This window comes from Rhinopithecus roxellana, chromosome 7 (assembly GCF_007565055.1).
Source record: "Rhinopithecus roxellana isolate Shanxi Qingling chromosome 7, ASM756505v1, whole genome shotgun sequence".
NCBI lineage: Eukaryota > Metazoa > Chordata > Mammalia > Primates > Cercopithecidae > Rhinopithecus > Rhinopithecus roxellana.
The window spans coordinates 68,131,926-68,150,490 of record NC_044555.1 but is presented as its reverse complement, the minus strand read 5'-3'; the positions used below and the strand labels follow the sequence as shown (position 1 = coordinate 68,150,490).

The 18,565-nt window shown below is 50.2% G+C and overlaps 2 protein-coding genes across 5 annotated transcripts in view; one reads left to right on the top strand and one right to left on the bottom strand.

Annotated features, from left to right (window-relative positions):
- The window catches only part of NHSL2 (NHS like 2), a 70,988-nt gene that overhangs the window by 13,116 nt on the left and 39,307 nt on the right, over nt 1–18,565 (bottom strand). Inside the window, exons 2-5 of one of the 4 annotated variants that reach the window (XM_030933929.1) lie at nt 5,174–5,329; nt 3,188–3,315; nt 2,702–2,897; nt 159–290 (exon numbers count right to left, since the gene is read on the bottom strand). The exons of the other annotated variants lie outside the window; for them this stretch is intronic. Coding sequence (XP_030789789.1) covers nt 159–290; nt 2,702–2,897; nt 3,188–3,315; nt 5,174–5,329 — 612 coding nt within the window. The remainder of the gene's footprint in view (nt 1–158; nt 291–2,701; nt 2,898–3,187; nt 3,316–5,173; nt 5,330–18,565) is intronic. 4 annotated transcript variants of the gene reach the window in all.
- RTL5 (retrotransposon Gag like 5) lies at nt 5,417–10,270 on the top strand. Its single transcript, XM_010374968.2, has 2 exons — nt 5,417–9,232; nt 9,690–10,270. Exon 1 carries the CDS (start codon nt 5,856–5,858, stop codon nt 7,557–7,559), a length of 1,704 nt encoding a protein of 567 aa, XP_010373270.2. The 5' UTR covers nt 5,417–5,855; the 3' UTR covers nt 7,560–9,232; nt 9,690–10,270.

Here is an 18,565-nt window from a genome sequence, read left to right as displayed (position 1 = left end):
CTATTCTTAATTACCATATTGGCTTTTTCAGGACATCCGGAGGCCCCCTCCTCCACCCAATTATTCCTGTTCCCCATCACCACAGTACCACCTGGGTGGCAGGATTGGTGGGAGTGGGTAAGGGGAAGGGACTGGGGAATCAGCTGTGGTGGGGTCACCTTGGTCTCGTTGGGAAAAGTTAGAGAATCCAATAATGGTCCGCCTCCGCCTCAGGGTGGACTTGGGGTTCACGGCTGTCTCTGTGTTAAACAACGAATGTCGCAAACTTGCATGTTTATCAAACTGCTGCCCTGTAGCCAAAATAAAGACACTTGGGTGCATCCTGGTTTCTGTTTAAAGCACAGTGGAAATTGGCCTGAGAGAAGAGAATTATGGCAGTTGTGATGAGCATGAATAGCATCCAAGGCAGGTGGCACTTCTTCCCCATCTTTCCCAACTTGGCCCTGGGCATGCATGCTGGGTTTCCCAGGCTGCACCCAGGTTACCTGTAAGTCTTAGGTGTTTGGGGGCAGTGGTTTTCAACCCTGGGCTACATATTTAAATCAACTGGGCAGCTTTTGAAACTGCAACACCTGGACCTTACCCCAGAACACTGAAATCTCTGGGAGTAGGGCTCAGGTAGAAGCATTTTCTAGAAGTCTTCAAGTGATTATTCAGAGGTACAGCCAGGGGTGAGAACCACTGGTGTAGAGCAGCGGGCTGGGACTAGATGCTGCCTGACTGTGATCTTTTCTCAGAGAAGGTCTTTATATGGGCCAGGTGAGGCCAGTGTCTCCAAGAGGCTGCCCCACTGCCCTCCACCATCCAGGAAGATGCCTGATAGTCTGTCCTACAGTCTCCTGGTCACGTTTTACCAAAGCTGGCCCACAGCATGGTGATTGAGTTCTATTTCTTTCTCTTTCTCTCTCTCTCTCTTTTTTTCCTGGCACTGGCTTTTCAATTTAGGGAAATTATTGACACAGATTATAGTTATCACTTCATCTGAGTTACATGGTACTTTCAAAATACCTGTTAATTCAGTTTGTTTACTGATTTGATAATGTTTTCAAATTCAACGCAATTAAAATGGAAGATTTCCTCAATAATATGTCTTACTTAATATTATTTTAAAAAAAATTTTTAGAGCTCTATTTCTCTTAAAGTGCTAGGTCAGTCTTTGGGTGCTGGGAAATGGCTGGGTCAGAGTCAGGGCAAGGCAGGGTGGTGGGGCGAGGTCTGTGATTCCACCTCCCTTTCTCTCATTCAGCAGCTGGCTAGCCAGACCCTCCCCTGCCAGCCACACAGCTGCACACGTCCACAGACTCCTCAGCAAGTGGCTCTGTGGGCAAAGCTCAGGGACAGCCTCATCGAGAGGAAGACAGACATTTATTTATTTACTTAAAGACAAAGTCTCACCGTGACCCAGGCTGGAGTGCAGTGGCGCCATCTCAGCTCACTGCAACCTCTGACTCCTGGGGTCAAGCGATCCTCATACCTCGGCCTCCCGAGTAGCTGGGGCCACAGGTGTGTGCCACCACACCTGGCTATTTCTTTTGTATTTTTGGTAGAGATGGGGTTTCCCCATGTTGCCCAGGCTGGTCTTGAATTCCTGAGCTCAAAGGATCCACCCACCTCAGCCTCCCAAAGTGCTGGAATTACAGGCGTGAGCCACTGTGCCTGGCCAAGATAGACATTTAGACACAAAATGTTCAACATAATTTCTGGAGTCTTTCCTCATCAGCCCTCACTCCTTTAGGTATATTTCCCTAGGCTGTGGGCTCTATTTCCTGCCTCTGATTTTCTGAAATGATGCCAGTGACAGTGGAGGACCCCATATCCAGGGAGCACTGCCACGTGTGGCCAGAGCTGTCCTCATCATCTTTATCAACATTTTCCAGCAGAGCACAGGCTGGCGCTGGCTCACAGGACCCCTCTGATCCCTTTAGGTTACTGAGATCATGGTTTCATCATGCTGCTTGGCCCTATCTCCTTCTCAAATGACTGGCCCTCCTTCTCTTCCCCTTACAGCTGATGGAGTGTAGATCATGGATTAATAGTGAGCATGGTATAGTGTGCCACATGCCCCCAGAGCCACAGCCAGCTGGGCTACATATAATACATCATGTTCCCCACTCTCAAAGTTGTACTGGGTCCCCTTTTGATCTTTTTGGCCTTAGGACCTTTCTACCACTTCTTTTCTTGAAAACTTGCCAAACAAGTTGAGGAGGCCCACCTTGCTAGAAGATTAATGTCCAGTGAAAGTGCCACCAGGCCTTTGGTCTGTGCCCAGGTGTGATCCTCCCTTGTTACCACCAGCACTCCAAACCCTACTCTCCCGCTCCGACTCTTATCAGTGTACTCCAAACCCAGCTGTGGGCACAAGAAGTTGTCTTGCCCTGACCCAAACAGAACTCACAAACTTTAAGTTTCCATATGTGCTCTGAAGAGCACACAAGTTCATAAGGCTTTGAAGCTTTCTGTTAAGAAAATTTTGTTTGCTATCAAATGGTCTCAGGGTGGCAGTGCCAGGAGGGGGTGAAGAAAGAGCAGCCAGCGCCCCCTCTTCTGCATGCCTCCATTCCCTGGCAAGAGCCATGACCGTGACAGCGCAAGGTGAGCCGGTAGCAAAGAAAGTCTCACTTCCCTCCCCCAACACCCAGTGCATTGAAGAAGATGGTCTGTAGAGGCATGAAGGGAAGAAGGCGGTGCTAAGCAACTCTACCAGAGATGTTGATGGGCACAATGTCAGACTGCGTGGAGCAAGGCTGAGGCCACCGCTTCTCCTCTAGGATGGGCAGAGGGAAGAGGTTATTCCAGGCAGTTTGCTTGTCGGCTGTGGTAGACAGGCTCAGGGAGGCCTCGGGGGCCCTCACACCCTGGGTGGTAGTCTCATCCTCTCTCAGCTGCCGTTTTGTAGGCTGTTGGGAGAGAAGGTGATGGAAAGGGTGTATTCCTGCCCGGCGATGAGCCAGTGCCCATAGGGTGGCTGTTTAGGCTGGGTAGTTGGAGACTTCGTCTGGGAGGCAGGAAAGTGTGGACAGGCCGCCAGGCCAGGCACCTGCTGTGCAGGGCCCATCCCAGTGGGGCCTCAGGGTAGCTCTGCTGGTGAGCAGAGGTGAGCAGCTTCCAGTGGGTAACGTAAGCAGCTGGAGGTCTCCTGTCAGTGGGTGCATGCTGGCTCTCCCAGGTAGGGGATGAGGCAACTCACCATCAATACAAACTCCAGACGCCTGGCAGACTGGGGCCTTGGGTTGGGGGTGGGCTCAGTGGCCTCATCAGAAGAGCGGAAGGTCTGCCCCACAAGTCTGGCCTCCGAATACTGTTCCTCATATTCTTCTGAAAAATAGCACAGTGGAGACACACACTCTAGGGTGCCACGGCCAAGCGCTGGGCCGGAGAAGGGCCACGAGCCAGGGCTCCTGCTCTAGCTGCCAGGCCTGACTTGCATTTTCTTTAGGCTATTTCCAGGTGTTCGAGCCACTGGATTTGGAAATGGAAAAGTGCTTGCTTCCCAGGACCATGAGGGTCGAGGAGAAAAGAAAGTCAATAAATTCATGCTGTGGTGGTTTGGGGACCAAGCCCTTATCTCAATGACCCCCACCTTGAGTGCTCAGTTACAAAAAGAGGCTCAGAATGCAGACACCTTTTGCTACTTTGGACTGCAAGTTTCTCTCTTTGAAGCCCTGCAGCTCTTAAGGTTTTTTGCAACCCTACCAAGGAAATGACCTGCGTGAAGCAAGAAGAGATTTACACCAGGAAGTCCAATATGGAGTCTTCTTGGATGTCAAGAACTCTTACTTGAGCCTTTGTGGGCCGGGTTCCCTGCACCTTAGTCCCACTGTGAGTGGTGTCAGGTCTAGGAGGGCTAAGGTGAAGGAGAGGGAAGGAGGAGGTAACAGCACAAAAGAGGCAGAAGTTCAGCGGCATCATCAGTGAATAAGGATGCACAAGATTTGAATGGGGTTGATTGAAGCGATGAATTTGATGAATACATGAAGAAAGTGAGAGTAGAGAAGGGACATTCATGCTGTATGTACACTGAACAAAGACTCTTAGAATCATAGAGATTTGGGGTTGCTCTTGGGGTTCTTTGGTCCAACACCTCATTCTGTGCCCAGACTCCTTCCTCAGCAGCCCTTCTAGGTGCTTCTTCAGCCTCAGCGCACACACCTGCAGGGAAGGGGAGCTCCCTCCCTCCCAAGGCAGCTCATTTCTTCCACGGACAATTGGGGCTGTCAGGCGTGTCAGAAAGTTCTTCCTTATCTGGAGGTGGAATGTGCCTCCTTCTGGGTTTCCACCCACTGGTCCTAATTCTGCCATGGTAGCAACACAGAGCACATCAACCCTTTTTCTGCGTGGCAACTCCTTTGTTATCTGAACACCAGGCTCATGGTGTCCCTTGGCATCTTGCTTTTCGAAGGTTACCACTGCCCTGGTAGGGGGTGGGGGTTATGGCTGTCATCCCGTTGGTGGCCCATCAGCAGTTTTCTATTCGCCATTAGAGTTAACCTTTATTAGTATGGATAAAGGAGCGCTGACAAGACCTCTTTTCATGCTTAACATCCACTGAGCACCTCTTGGCAGGTGGGGAGGGAATCCAGCCTTGTGCCAGGTGCTTCTGGAAACCCCAGGGTAGTAAGATGTGATTCTTTACATGGAGAAGCTCAGGCTGGTTAGGAGGACAAAATAGGTGACCCCTGGGTGCTGTGTATTGGGCTTACTTTGGTGAGGCAGTAGCTATCCAGGGGCGGTTATTGTAAGAGCAGAGTGAGTGAAGCCCAGAGTGGGAGATCCTGCAGATGCCCCCTTTGTCTTCTGGTGCCAGCATCCCAAAGGCATGGGCGATGTGGCAAGAGGGTGACTGGAGGGAATGTGGGCCCACATTGTGGGAGTCTCCCACCCAGCTCTCGGTGAATGGTATGACTTATGGCCCTGCCTCAGTCTCTGTCATTGTTTCCCCATGGGCTACTGAGCTGAAAAAAGGGGGTGGGGATGGGGGGAAACAGCCCTGGAAATAGCCTCTTTCAGAATCATTAGGCTGAAAGGTGAAAGCTGGAAACTGCTTTGTCGATTGTTTTTAAACTGTTCTCTCTTTTTATCTTGCTGGTCCCTGTCCTCTTTCTTCTTTGCCTCCCTCCTGCCGCTGCGCATCTCGCCTCTGGGCTCCGGCCGCAGCCCCCCTCCCTCTCGGTACCTTGCAACAGGCTCTGGAGATTGAGCTGCGCCTCGCGAAGCAGCTCCTCTACATTCGGGGGCCTGCCCGAGGAGAGGAACACGTTCACTGGCTGTCGCCATGACGACCTCGAGTGGGCAGTCGCTGTCGCATTTTCCCGACCCGAGTTAGCTGCAGCTAGGGAAGGAGAGAGTCAGTGAGAGGCGCAGGCGAGCTGGAGGGGAGCGGCGCGCGGCGGCCAGTGGGCGACCGCAGTTCCCCAAGGCCCGCCCCTGCGTGGGGCGGGGGGAGTGCGAGGCTGCGCTTAAAAGGCGGGGAATCCGCGACCGCAAGATTTTTCCTCGACAGAGCCTGCTGCAGTCCGCTCCCTCCCGCTCCGCTCGCCCCTGCCCGCCCGCCCGGTCGCCGCCGCCACCGTGTCGCCCGCATCTTCCGCCTGGCGCCTCCGGGCCCCGTGCCGCCGCCCGCCCTCTCCGGCCCCGGCGACGAGGTAACGCGCCCTGGGCCGAGCCGCCGGGCCCTCCGCCCAGAGCGCCGCCCTCCGAGCTCGCCCCGGTGGGTGTGGCCCGGCCTGTCCCGCGCCCAGCCGCCGCACTTTGGTCCCTCCCGCGCCCCACCGCCGCATTTCGGCCTCCTCCGGCGGCCTGTAGCTCCCGTTCCTCTTTCCCCACCACGGAGCCCCAGGGCCCCTGGGCTTGTCGAGATGTCTGAGGCGGCAGGAAATCTCAACAGCCTCCGCATGGCGAATGTGGCCCTGCGCGAAGAATTAAATGCCCTTCGCGGGGAGAATGCCAATTTGGGCCTCCAGCTCGGGAGAGCCCTGGCCGAGGTTAATTCCTTGCGGGGCAATGTCTCCAGCTACATCCGTTGGCCAGTACCCATAGTGCCCGTCCTTGCGGAGGAGAACTTGGAGTTCGCGCTCAGTGAGATCGAAGCCATTCCCGGGGGAGAACTGCCCTTCTTGTGCCGGCCTCCCCCACGCGCGGAGCCCGACTGTATCTCGGATGATCTTTTGGTTAACGTGATCCAGGATCGCAGCAACCCCGACGGGCCCGCTGACCCCCCTCTGCTGCCCATCCCGCCCCCGCTGGCGCTGCCTCCGCCTGCGTCAAAGGAGCCGCCCCCGCAGCCCCCTCTGCCACCGTTGGAGTGGCCTGAGATAGAGCCCTTTTCAGGCGACCCAGTCTACCTGGCTGAATTCCTGATGCAGCTAGAGACCTTCATAGCCGACCATGAGGATCATTTTCCCGGGGGCGCCGAGCGGGTGGCCTTTCTGATCTCCTTTTTCACTGGCGAAGCCAAGGACTGGGCCATCTCGGTCACCCAGGAAGGAAGCCCCTTGCATGCCAACTTCCCGCGCTTCCTGGATGAAATCCGTAAGGAATTCTGTGGCCCCATCCCCCCACGTGTGGCTAAAAAGGCCATTCGCAAGCTCAAGCAGGGCCACTGTACCCTCGGCAGCTATGCAGATGCTTTTCAGTTCCTGGCCCAATTCTTGTCTTGGGATGACTGCCGCCTCCAAAACCAGTTCCTCAAAGGCCTGTCGGAATTCTTCCGCAAAGAGCTCTTATGGTCAACAGAAATGGCCGACCTGGACGAGCTGATTCTCGAATGTGTGGAGATAGAAAGAAAAGTGCGCGTTCCCAAGCCTATCCCGCTCCCTGGGGTTCGAAATATCCTCTTCCCTTTTGCTCCCAATGAGGAAGAAAGTGAAGATGAAGAGTACTACAGTGAAGATGAAGACCAGGAGGCACGCAGGCACAGGCTTCACCCCAAAGACCAGAGGAATCGCATGAGGGCTTTTCAGCAAGAGATGAAGGAGGAGGAGGAGGAGGAGATGAAGAAGGAGGAAGAAATGAAGAAGGAAGAGGAGGAGAAGGAGGAGGAGGAAGAGGAAATGAAACAGAAAGAGGAGGAGGAGGAGATAAGGAACAAGAATGAGGAGGAAGGAGAGAGTAAGGATGAAGAAGATGAAGATGAGGATGGGGGCCAGAAACCAGAGCGGGAGCCACAGCAGGAGCCAGGGACTGAGGAGACCTATGGTGAGGTGGAGGAGGAGCCACTGGATGAGGCCCAAGATGATGATCTAGATGAGCTAATGGAGATGGAGCCGACCTTTGTTCACGCCTCATCCCTGCCTTCTGGCCCCACAAATGGTTACCACGCCGAAAACTTCCTGGGTGCATCGCCTCCCATAATACAGCCTAGCAGACGGAGGAACCAGAATCGAGTCCCACTTCTGGAAGGCCTTCCAGGCACCAATTCACCATTCTACAGCTCCCCCCCACTGATTCGCCGCACAGGTCGCTTAGGGCAACGCCAAGTTCGAAGACGCCCCCCCGTGCTTTTCCGCCTCACTCCGAGACAGGGGGGCCACCGAGCTGCTCGTGGCCGAATTCGAGTGTGAGTGCTGGGGCCAGATGGCCACCCAGAACACACCCTTCTTTTGCATCCCCTACCCCTGCTATTGCTGCCATACCTGCCCCATTTGCTGACCAGGACTTCAGGGAGTTTCAGACCTGCAGAACGTGAAGAAGACCTGCAGAATTCCAGACCATCTTGCAGTCATGACCAGAGAGTGACATGTGCTCAACCAGGGCCACCTGGGAAAGGAGGGATCAGCAATAGCTGCCCTCTTGGCATGTACTCTGCTCAGTCCTGCCACGAGCTGGAGAGCAAGTTTCTGGGCCTGTTCCCATAAATGAACTGGTCACCCTCTTGTATTTCCCCTCTGGTTGTTCCTAACCCGCACCTCTCCTACGTTTCTTCACCCTGTGTTCTACAGTTTTATTCTCTGACTGACCCACCAGGACTTCACCCAATGCCTCACTGATCTGCCCCAATGAGCAAGAGGACAGGCTACCCTGAACTCCTAAAGCCAATGAGGCCAGTTGCTAGATATAATCGATGGTGAGCAGGATGGTATCCAGAAATGTCCCTAGAAGCCTACACTCGTTTCATGCCACACCTCCAGCAGAGGGCCAGGAAGAGGGCCCAACATCTAGCCCAGTGAGAGTGTGCAAAGCCACATGTCAAATGGACAACTTGACCGACATTTGCCCTTGACTGACTGTGCAGGCTGGTTCCACTTACAGCACTTGAGTCTACCTTTGCATAGATTCATGTATCAGGGCTCTTGGACTGACTTGCCACATCTGGAGCCCTTTCCTCTCACCACATTGCCCTCCTGGGCACCCCTGGTGGACAGCACCCAACATTGCAGGCTCCACCACTTTCCTTGATGTTGCCTAAAGGGTAGCCAGTTAGGGTTTGGGGGAAGAGAAGGAGGAAGGAGAGGAGGAGGAGAAAGAAGCAGCAACGAGCATTCTGCCATTGTAAAGAGTGACTGTCTCCTTAGGGATGGTGGTCTTCTCCCCTTGCTAGGCCTTGGACTGCAGCCTCCAGTCAAAGGTCTTTGCAGGACACTTTCTATCCTTGGAGTTGCAGAGGAGGACTGATTGGCCATTCCTTCTGGGACAGACAGAGAGAGGGCCCATGGCCTGCTCTGAGCTCCCTTCAATTTCAAGGAACCCTTAGTTCTGAGAGGAGAGAGGAAGGCTGCACCCACCGTGGCCTCACAGCTGGGACCCCTTCATGTCTCTGATATGGGGGCCAACCCCTGGCCTGCTGCTGTGCTTCAGTGACACAGTAAAGCTTAAGAGGGTGGCTGCCTCCTAGGAACTCCTGGGACTTCTGGGTACAAACTCAGGTGCCCTTATAAAGAGACCCGCTGCTTGCCTTGAGTCCAGAAAGCACTGCTTCTGCAGTGAAAAACACACACTATGTCAGTTCTGGCCACAAAATGCCAGCCAAATCTACTGCTGGTCTGAACTGCCCCTGGACACTGGACTTATTGCACAGTGACTGGCAGCAGAGCAAGTGCAGCCAGGGTTTGTGGCCAAAGGGAAGAAAGCATAGTAAATTCAACCTCTGTTCCTCATGGGAGTCTGACCGATAACCTCAGGCTGACCTTAGGATCTTGGGCCTGGAGGCAAGAGGAAAGAGCTGGAGGAAGAGGAGTCGCAAAGAAACCCAGTCCTCTGACTGGTTTCTGGTGAGGTCTCTATTCATCAGTGGGAGGTAAGATGCCCTTTTCATTAGCGCTTTTGTTTCTCAGCCTGGGGATCAGTGGATTTGGGTTCCTATAACCTGTTGCTACCTTTTTAAAAGGTCCCCTCTCTCCAAAGAGAAAAGTAATACATAATCATTAAAGAAAGTTTGGAAAATAGAGAAAACTATAAGGACAACTCCCCCCTCCCCCAGACATTAAGAGTCCCACCACACAGAGGCAAGCACTATTAACACTTTGCTGCCTTCCTTTCTAGTGTGTTCTTGCTATGTCTTGTCAAACCTGAGCTCATCCTGCCAGGTCTTGATCAGCAGGATTTAAAATGGCTGCCACCTGTGCAGTCATGCATACTGAATATTCATTTAAACATTCTTCTAATTTGTTGGACCTTTCAATCGTCTGGTTTTCCCCATCCCCACCAGGGCAGGAGTAAACAACTTTGTAAAGAAAATTTTGTCTGTTTTTCAGCTGATTTTGTCTGATTTCCTCAAGAACGTATTCCAGGAGGGGACCTGCTATTCTTCGAGGTGGTGGACCCTGTTTGCTGATGGTCGACACTCTGGCCCTACTGCCCCATGTCCCTGTGAGGAGTGTGAAGGATGGGTGCCTTAAACCCACACTTCCAGGGGCCCTTCAGCACAGGTCCTGCCTGTTCCCATGGTGCTTCTCACCCCAAACCCTCAGAGCCACAGCCAGGGACAGAGCAGATGAGCAGTGAGCTGGTTTCCACCCTCTGGGGGCAGGAGGGGCTTGGGCTTCCCTTGGACCCTCTTCCTTCCTTTCCCAGATCTTCAATATTTGTTGTGATGTAACAGCCATAAGAGCTGTAAGAGGAACTGTGGGCTTTGGGAGCTTTCTTGGGTTGAAAGAGGGGTGGGGGGAGGGGAAGCATGCAGGGGTATGAAGGCAGCCCAAGGTCTCCCAGAGGCTCGGGAGGAAACTTGTTTGGAATACATGTGTTATTGTTGCATTACTGTGTTGTGAAGATAAGAAGCTGCTCTGTATGCTAAAGCTTTCTCTCCTCAATAAAAATATAAAGGGTGTGTAAAGATTGTGTCTCTTTGTTATTGAGCAAGCATAGATGGGTACAGAGTAGGCATCGGGTGCTTCCAAGGTCCCCTGTCGGAGTCAACCCTACCCTGAAGTCTTGAAATCCTTAGACAAGGAAACCAAGGGCTGGTGTGGCTCAAGGGACCTGCCTACAGTTCTGTGCATTTGTGGATGGCAGAAATTGCTGGGAGGGAAGTGGAAGCACTGGGCATCTTGAAAAGCAGCATTCGTTCTCCCAGGGACTATGGGTGGCCCAGCCCTACAGGCATGCACAGGCATGCATGGGACTTTGAGTGAAGGAAGAGAAAGAGACCAGGTGGGGTGGGGAGGGCCCTTCCGCTTTTTGGCACTAGGTGGCGCTATGGGATACCAGTGAGTTAGCTGGTGAAGATGAATCACAAGTCCCCAGAGCAGTCCACGTAAGAGGCCCTCCAAGCAAAATCTCATGGCTCCTCACAGACTGTGGGGTCAGAAGAAACTGAATCCCATTCTGGGATTTGCCCAAGTTTCCCAGCATGAACTGGACTTTTTTTTTTTTTTTTTCCAGGGGAAGTGGGTGGTAACATTCATGAAGCCTCTGCTACTTTTGAGTGCTATGCCAGGCACTTCACATCTGTTACCTTATTTCATTCTGATAATGATCCTGGGGGAAATAACTAACTACCCTTACCCTCATCTTAAAGATGAGGACGCTGAGGCTTAGAAGTCACTGGCCCAAGGTTGACAGCTGGTGAGTGGCTCTGTCACAGCCCTGCAGCTGCCCATTAGCTCTGAGGACACTTAGCACCTCTCTGCCCCCACTCCGCTGGCCCTGCAGTCTAACATGGCCAGGCTGGTCTGCTAGTTCTGCCCTGTCCTACCCGCCCCCCCCCCCCCCCCCCCGCCGCCAGCTTGCAGGATTCCAGTGGGGGAAACAAACCCCCTTTCAGAGGCACATTTGCTTTGTCCCTTTAACAGGAAGGGAGGGAGGGAGGAAACCATGGTGTTTCTGACCATGTGCCAGGCACTTTCACCAACATCATTTCATTTTCTCTCCACAATTCAGTGAGGCAGGTGATGCTGTCTCCTTTTAGAGCAGAGGGACCTGAATCTCAGAGATATTAGATCATATGGGGGACTCCAGGTCTTCGTGACTCCCAAACCCATATACACTCTTAACTCAAATACACCGTGCTTGCTGTCTCCCAGCAGAGACTCCTGACAAACTTAAAGTCTCAACCTGTCTGGATTCTGGGTCTTTGCCAAAGCAACGAAGCATGCATCAGGTGCACTATCTCTGGAAGCTCTGGGGGAACCAGCCAGGTGGCAGTTCTGAGTATGTGGTTGACTGCCCCTTCTAGGGAGGGACAGGGTTATGGGGTCGTGGGCTTCATCAGCGAGCGCTGGGACCACCCATTACTCTTCAGGGGGCCTGACAAGGTCTCCAGCACCCAGGGGATTTCTCATGACATCACAAGTAGTGATAGGTGAGCTCAGATTGTGTTATGGCCAGAGAAGGTGGAAAAAAGTCAGACAGAGTCAGCCTTGCCCTAACCCTAAAGCTGGAAGCACTGTGGGAATGGGGAAAAGAACCCTGGATTCCAGTCCAGCCTTGCTGCTGACTCTATATGGGCTCTGGTATGAGTCTCATCCCCTCTCAGGCCATGGCTTCTTGATCTGTCTAGTCACTGTTGAGTCCTTGGGGCCCAGCACACTACTTGGTACACAGTAGGATCTCAATTCTAGTTTGGTACGTAAATAAAGAAGTGAGTGAATAAATGGGCCACTGGATGGAGACCTAGAGGCAGCCTGCTAAGGGCATCTGCAGGTGGTACGAAGCTTGGAGGACTAGAAGATCTCCTCTAAAAGGGAATGAGGGGCCAAAAAACTCTCCCTAACCTGGAAAGATGCACTGAAATTACCTTTACCAGGGCTCATCCGAGATCCTGCAGTCAGGTTCAGAAAAGCAACTGCAGAAGCCTGAGTGGGGGAAGATGTGGCTTAGAAGAAGCTTGTGAAAATGAAAATCTGAGGATGTGAATTGACAGGAGATTGGTCAGAATCACAGACTGATCTGGCTGTCAGATGCGCCAATGCTTTCCTGGGCTGCTGCAAAAGCAGTGTGGAATCCTCGAGATGGGCAGGGCCCACCTGGGGCCCTGGCTGCCCTGTGGAAGGGGACAAAGCCGCACCTCACAGAAGCCCTTTGGCTTGCCAGGAGTAAGAAAACATCAGAATAAAAGGAAGGAAGGAAGGAGGGGAAGGGGGGCAGTAGAGGGGTGACAAGGATGGCGAGGGTCCTAAAAACCCTCCCCTGCACTGACCAATGGAGGAAGGCAAGGAAAATCTTGCTGCCTGTGAAACAGCTGTGACTTCCCCACATTCATTCTGCAAGTGAGGAAACCAGTCAGGCAAGTGGCTTGAGGTCCCTTGCCCCGTTTGCCGAGTTTGACTGTGAACCTCAGCAGTTTGACATCCAGAGCCCGTGCTCTTAACCTCTACTCCCCACCTGCACCCACGCCGTTGGAAACAGAATCTCCAGGAATTTCTACATCTAGAAAGCTCCCTAGGCAATTCTAACATCCAACACAGCCTAGCCTAGAGCAGCATAGAGCCTTGGGAACTAACTAGCCCAGGTGACATTTAATGGCCAATTTGGTTCTGAGCCTTCCCCTAGAGCTCCCTGGAGCAAGAACCGACCCACAGATCCAGTTCTAGCACAAAGTAAGTGATCAAGAAACACAGCATGCGTGACGATCCCTCAGCAGGTACCATGGCCTGATGTGAGCTTGCCCCTCCTAGATACCTGCCTTAGACAGCAGGTGACACCCATTTGAGAGAGATGTGCCACAAGGTTGGTGCAGAATTCTGTCCTCGAGAAACCAGGTCCATAGGAGCCAAAGCCTGTGCCCTTGACCACCAGAACTGGCTCCTGAGGGTGGGGGTGGACTCTTCCAGGGGATAAGGAGAGGCATTAATCAGGCAAGAGACCACCCCCTTAATGGGAGGTGGGGAGTGGGCTCCACCTCCGGCCAGCACTTCCTGTATCCTGCCCAGACTAGGGAAAGCTCTGCAGGCCACTTCTCCCCAGGGACTCCAAAGACAGAAACACAAATACCAGGGCTCTCGGTTGCCCTGGTAACAGCGGGACCTACTTGGAAGAAAACAGTTTCTTAAAGGCTTAGGAGGGTGGATATTTCCTTTGACAGAGAGCAGGCTCTGACCTGCTCCCTGTGTCCCCTCTCCCCTTCCTGCCTGCCACACATGGGGTAGAGCAGGGCCCCTCGCCTCAGCAACTCTCCTGATGGGGGGTGGGGGTGGTGTGTTTGTGTGGGAAAGTAGGGCCAGGGCTTTTTATTCTGCTCTTGCAGTGGGCTGTTCAGGTGAGAAAGAGGCTAAAATGGAAGGTGTCAGCAGGTGAACTCATGGCAAAGGTCCCACGGCCTGGAGAAACCTTGCCTTGTAGGATCTCCTCACACGACCAAGCTAGAGAAGGGCAAGTGCCCCCAGTGACTGTGGTCTCCTTCACCTCTTACATCATACAGATGAGGCCTGTTGGCTGAGGCTTGCCAGAAAGAGTGTCCTCAAATTCATGACCTCTCCACCCACAGTTCAGCCCTTCCTCCTCTCTCACCTGGGCTACTGAAGCAGGCTCTAGTCTCTGCCTGTTCTAATAGGTCCACCTTCAACATGCCTGGGGGTGGGGGCCATGGGCCTTTGAATTCACACACCTGGCCTTGCTGCTCCTGTACAAAACCCCTCAATGGCTCTCCTTCCTCGTGGGAAGAGTTGTAGACCTAATTTTGGCATTTTCTTTCCTATCTGCTCATTAATTATCTATGCCACCTAATCTGCCTATGCTATCCTTCTTTCCTCTTCTACTCAGCCCAAATTCCAGACATCTTGAATTACTTCCTGCTTCTCTGTATCTACCAGGCCCTTGCATGCCTCTGGACCTTTGCACACTCCATTCCCTCTCCCTTAAAAACTCATGAACACTCCTGGCCTCACTCCAACTGGCAATCAATCTTCTCCTCAGTTCCAAGACCACTTCCTCCACGAAACTGCCTCCACTCCCCAGACAAGCCCCTGCCCTTCTGAGTTTCCCCTCAGGCCCTCTAATCCCGACCCCACTGGCCTGTGAGGCTTGAGATCCACTTGGGAGCAGAGGCTGGTCCATGACTCTAAAGTGAGTTTGTTACTGCAAGACTGTGGTTCAGTGGGAGAACATGGACTTGTCCTCTTTGCAGATGAAGGCTGCATTGGCAATGGCCTTTGGAAGGAGGACTGGCCCCCTGAGACCTGGCTGAGGGCTGGTGGTATGCACGTGGAGCTGGGAGTCCCCCAGATAAGGTTGGAGGTGTGGACAGTAGGGACAAGCAGAGGAAGCAAAGCAGGAGCTTGCAGAGCTGCTTGTTCCTTCCCAGCGAGCACTCCATTGATGGCTTCCATTTCTCTTAGGGCCATCACCTCCTCTCAGTAGTGTGCTAAAGAGTGACCTCTACTGGGCTTGAGAGTCACATAGACCTGGCTTTGAACCCTGGCTCTGCCACTCCCTTTCTGTGTTCCCTTGACTTGGTCATTTCACTTCTCTAAGCCCCAGTTTCCTTTTTCTGAAAATTGAGATAATAATAGCATATATTAATGAGATGATTGATATAAACCAGCAATAACAACAAAAATAACTAATAGTGCTTACCATGTATTGGGCATTAAGTGATTTACATTTCTTAACCCATTTAATCATCACAACCCTATACGGTAGGTAGTGTCATTATTCCCCCTTTTGCAGATTAAGAAACTAGGCATAGAAAGTTTTTCCTGTCCAGTGTCACAGCACTAACATGCAAGTGCTTTTGACCCCTCCAGTAAGATAGGCAAAGTTCTGTGGATCAGAAGTAAGGCCCATGGAGCAGGAGAGTTCCAAGATCCAGGACAGGGTCTTGGTCTTTTTTAGATCATGGACCTTTTTGACAGTTTGGTGAAACCTCCGGACCCCTTCTCAGAATAATGTTTTCACGTGCATAAAATAAAATACATAGAATCACAAAGACAAACAATCATACCGAAATGGTTAGAAAAATATTTTTAAATTTTGTGATCTAGTTGTGTTACTACTTTCATAATGCATTTAATCATAATATTTAGTGGCAATTCTATAGATTAGAAATGTTGAAGTGGTGATGAACACAAATGATTTTTTGAGATACTTACAACTGTAATGTGATATGAAAATATTTGTGATTTCTGTTGGTGATAAATCACAGATACCGCTAATACTACTGTGGTTTGTCACCTACATTCCTAATTTGAGAAAATGCTAAATTGTTGTTTGAGGTTCGTGGAGAAAAGATCAAATAATCTTCCCATCCAAGTTTGTAGACCCTCTAAATTCTCTCCACATACCCCTTGGAGGTCCATGGAGCTCAAGTTAAGAAGCCCTGACCTAGGGTGTCAGAGAAAAGACAATGGCAGCGCTGTCAGCTATGGGGACAAGCTGGGGGCTGGCAGAAAGACAAGTGTGTGGTTCCTTTTTCAAGAACTGTTTACAGAAATTGTGAAGTCTGGCAGCTCCCTCTTCCTCTTGGTCCTGAGTCAGCAGCCCAGGGTGGGGTTGAGGCGGTCACACTTGGTTTGAGTTTCAAGCTCACCACGCACTCATCCCAAAGAGTTGATTTGTTGCCATTTCCTTACCATGGAAATGTTGGTGGGCTTTGCTCCATTTTAAAATGGGGACCTGCTTGCACACACAGATTTTTCATTAGTCTGGAAATAATCTTTAAGTGGACATGTGGCTCTGAGACATCTTCCGAACTAATGAATGCTTCCACACTAGCACACTAGCCAGGCTTAGGGCTTGCAGAGGGAAGGGGAAAGGTGACCAACTGGGCCAGGGACCCCAAAACACTAGCCAGAATCAGCACTTGCACAAATCCCCAATGCTTTTTCCAGACTTCCTGACTTTACCATCTGTCGGCTGAGTCCCTGCCAAATAGGGAAGCACAGTCCTGGGCGCCGTGACCAAGGAGACATATGGTCCGAACAGGAGCAGGCCTCTGCTTTTCTAACTTGCCTCTGTTCCCATTCAAGACCCAAAGCGAGTGGCACTCATGAAAAGCAGGCCCCAGGCGTATCCACAATGCCTTGCGTGGGGGTCCCAGCTAGCCAGGGCCTGCTGCCTTCTGTTCTTCCCCAGGCCCTCATATTTAGTCAGAAATGAGCAACACTTGGCTGATGGCCATATACTAAAAGGGCTGCAGCTTAATTTCCACAGTGAGAGGGTAGAATTTTGACAGCCTTATGCACCATAGCCACTGGCTAATAAAGAAGCTGGTTCAGAATGAATCTGCCTCAGTTAGCTGAGGAGACATAACAATTTGCTTTGGGGGTTCAGGCTGAAAGCTCCACATGCAGGAGGGTAGAAAAGACTCATTTTCTTGACTGTAAAAGACATATATGTATGTTCTTAGGTTGGCCAAGACGCTCAAATATAGGCAGAAGGAGGTGGAGGGCCAAACGGGAATTCAAAAGAAATTTGGTTAGCTAGATTGACCAAAAATCAAAGAGAGAAGATCCCAATTACAAAAATCATAAGTAAATGAGGGGACATTATAATTACCTTTAGAGAAACAAAATGGATTGTAAAGGAATACTATGAACAACTGTATGACACTAAATTAGACAACTTAAATGAAATGCTTAAATTCCTAGAAAGACACAAACTATTGAAGATGACTGGACAATAAATCAAAACCCCAAATAAACAAATAACAAGCAAAGAGATTGAATTAGTAGTAATCAAAAGTGCTGACAAAGAAAAGCCCAGACATAAATGACTTCATTGGTGAATTCTTCCAAACATTTAAAGAAGAATTAATGCCAATTCTTCACAAACTATATGGGGAGGTAATACTTCTCAACTCATTCTATGAGGCCTGGATTACCCTGATACCCAAACTGACAAAAACATCACAACAAAACTACAGACCAACATCTCTTATGAGTATAGATGCAAAAACCCCCAACAAAATATTAGCAAACCAAATCCAGCAACATATAAAAAGGATCATACACGATGACCAAGTGGGATTTATCCTGGGAATGCAAGTTTGTGTTAACATTTGAAAATCAATTAATGTAATACACCATATCGATAGACTAAAAATGATTTGATAAAATCCAATACTCTTTCATGATAAAAACCCTCAACAAACTAGGAATAAAAGGGAACTTCTGTCACCTGACAAAGGGCATCTATAAAAAACCAACAATAACATCACAGTTAAAGGTGAAATACTGGATGCTTTTCCCCTAAGATCAGGAACAAGACAAGAGTATCCACTTTCCCTACTTCTGTCCAACATTGTACTGGGGGTTCTAGCTAGAGCAATCAGACAAGAAAGAGAAATAAAAGGCATATGGATTAGAAGGGAGAAGTAACCTATATTTGCAGAGATGACATAATCTTGTACATAGAAAATCCTAAGGAATTCACTAAAAAACTATTAGAACTAATAATTGTGTTCAACATGGTTGCAAGGCCATGAAATCAATTTTAAAATTGTATTTCTATATGCTTGCAATGAACAACCTGCAATGAAATTAAGAAAACAATTCCATTTACAATATCATCAAAAGAATAAAATGCATAACAATAAATTTAACAAAAGCGGCGTGAAACTTGTATGCTAAAAACCAAGAAACATGATAAAAAATTAAAGGTGGAAACAAATGGAAAGACATGTTCATGGATCAAAATACTTAATATTGTTAAGATGGCAATATTCCTCAAATTGATCTACAGATTCAATGCAATGCCTATCAAAATTCCACTTTCTTTGTAGAAATTGACCACCTGATCCTAAAATCCATATGGAAATTAAGGGGACCCGGAACAGTTAAAGCAATGTTTAAAAAGAACAGAGTTGGAGGACTCACACTTCCCAATGTCAAACTTTATACAAAGCTATAGTAATCAAAACAGTGTGTTGCTAACATAAGGATAGACATATAGATCAGTGGAAAGAAATTGAGAGTCCTGAAATAAATCCATACATCTATGGCTGATTGATTTTTGGCGAGGGTGCCAATTCCATTCAATGATGAAAAGAATAGTCTTTTCAGTAAGTGGCGCTAGGACAACTGAATATCCAAATGCCAAAGAATGAAGTTGGAATTCATTCTCATATATATACAAAATTAAACTCAAAATGGGTCAAAGACCCACATGTAATGACTAAAACTATAAAACGTAGAAGGAAACACAGGTATAAATCTTTAAGGCCTTAGATTAGGCAGTGGTTTCTTAGATATGA

What these genes read in the sequence shown, in the direction of transcription:
- RTL5 (XM_010374968.2), top strand. Translation starts at nt 5,856, where the DNA reads ATGTCTGAGGCGGCAGGAAATCTCAACAGCCTCCGCATGGCGAATGTG.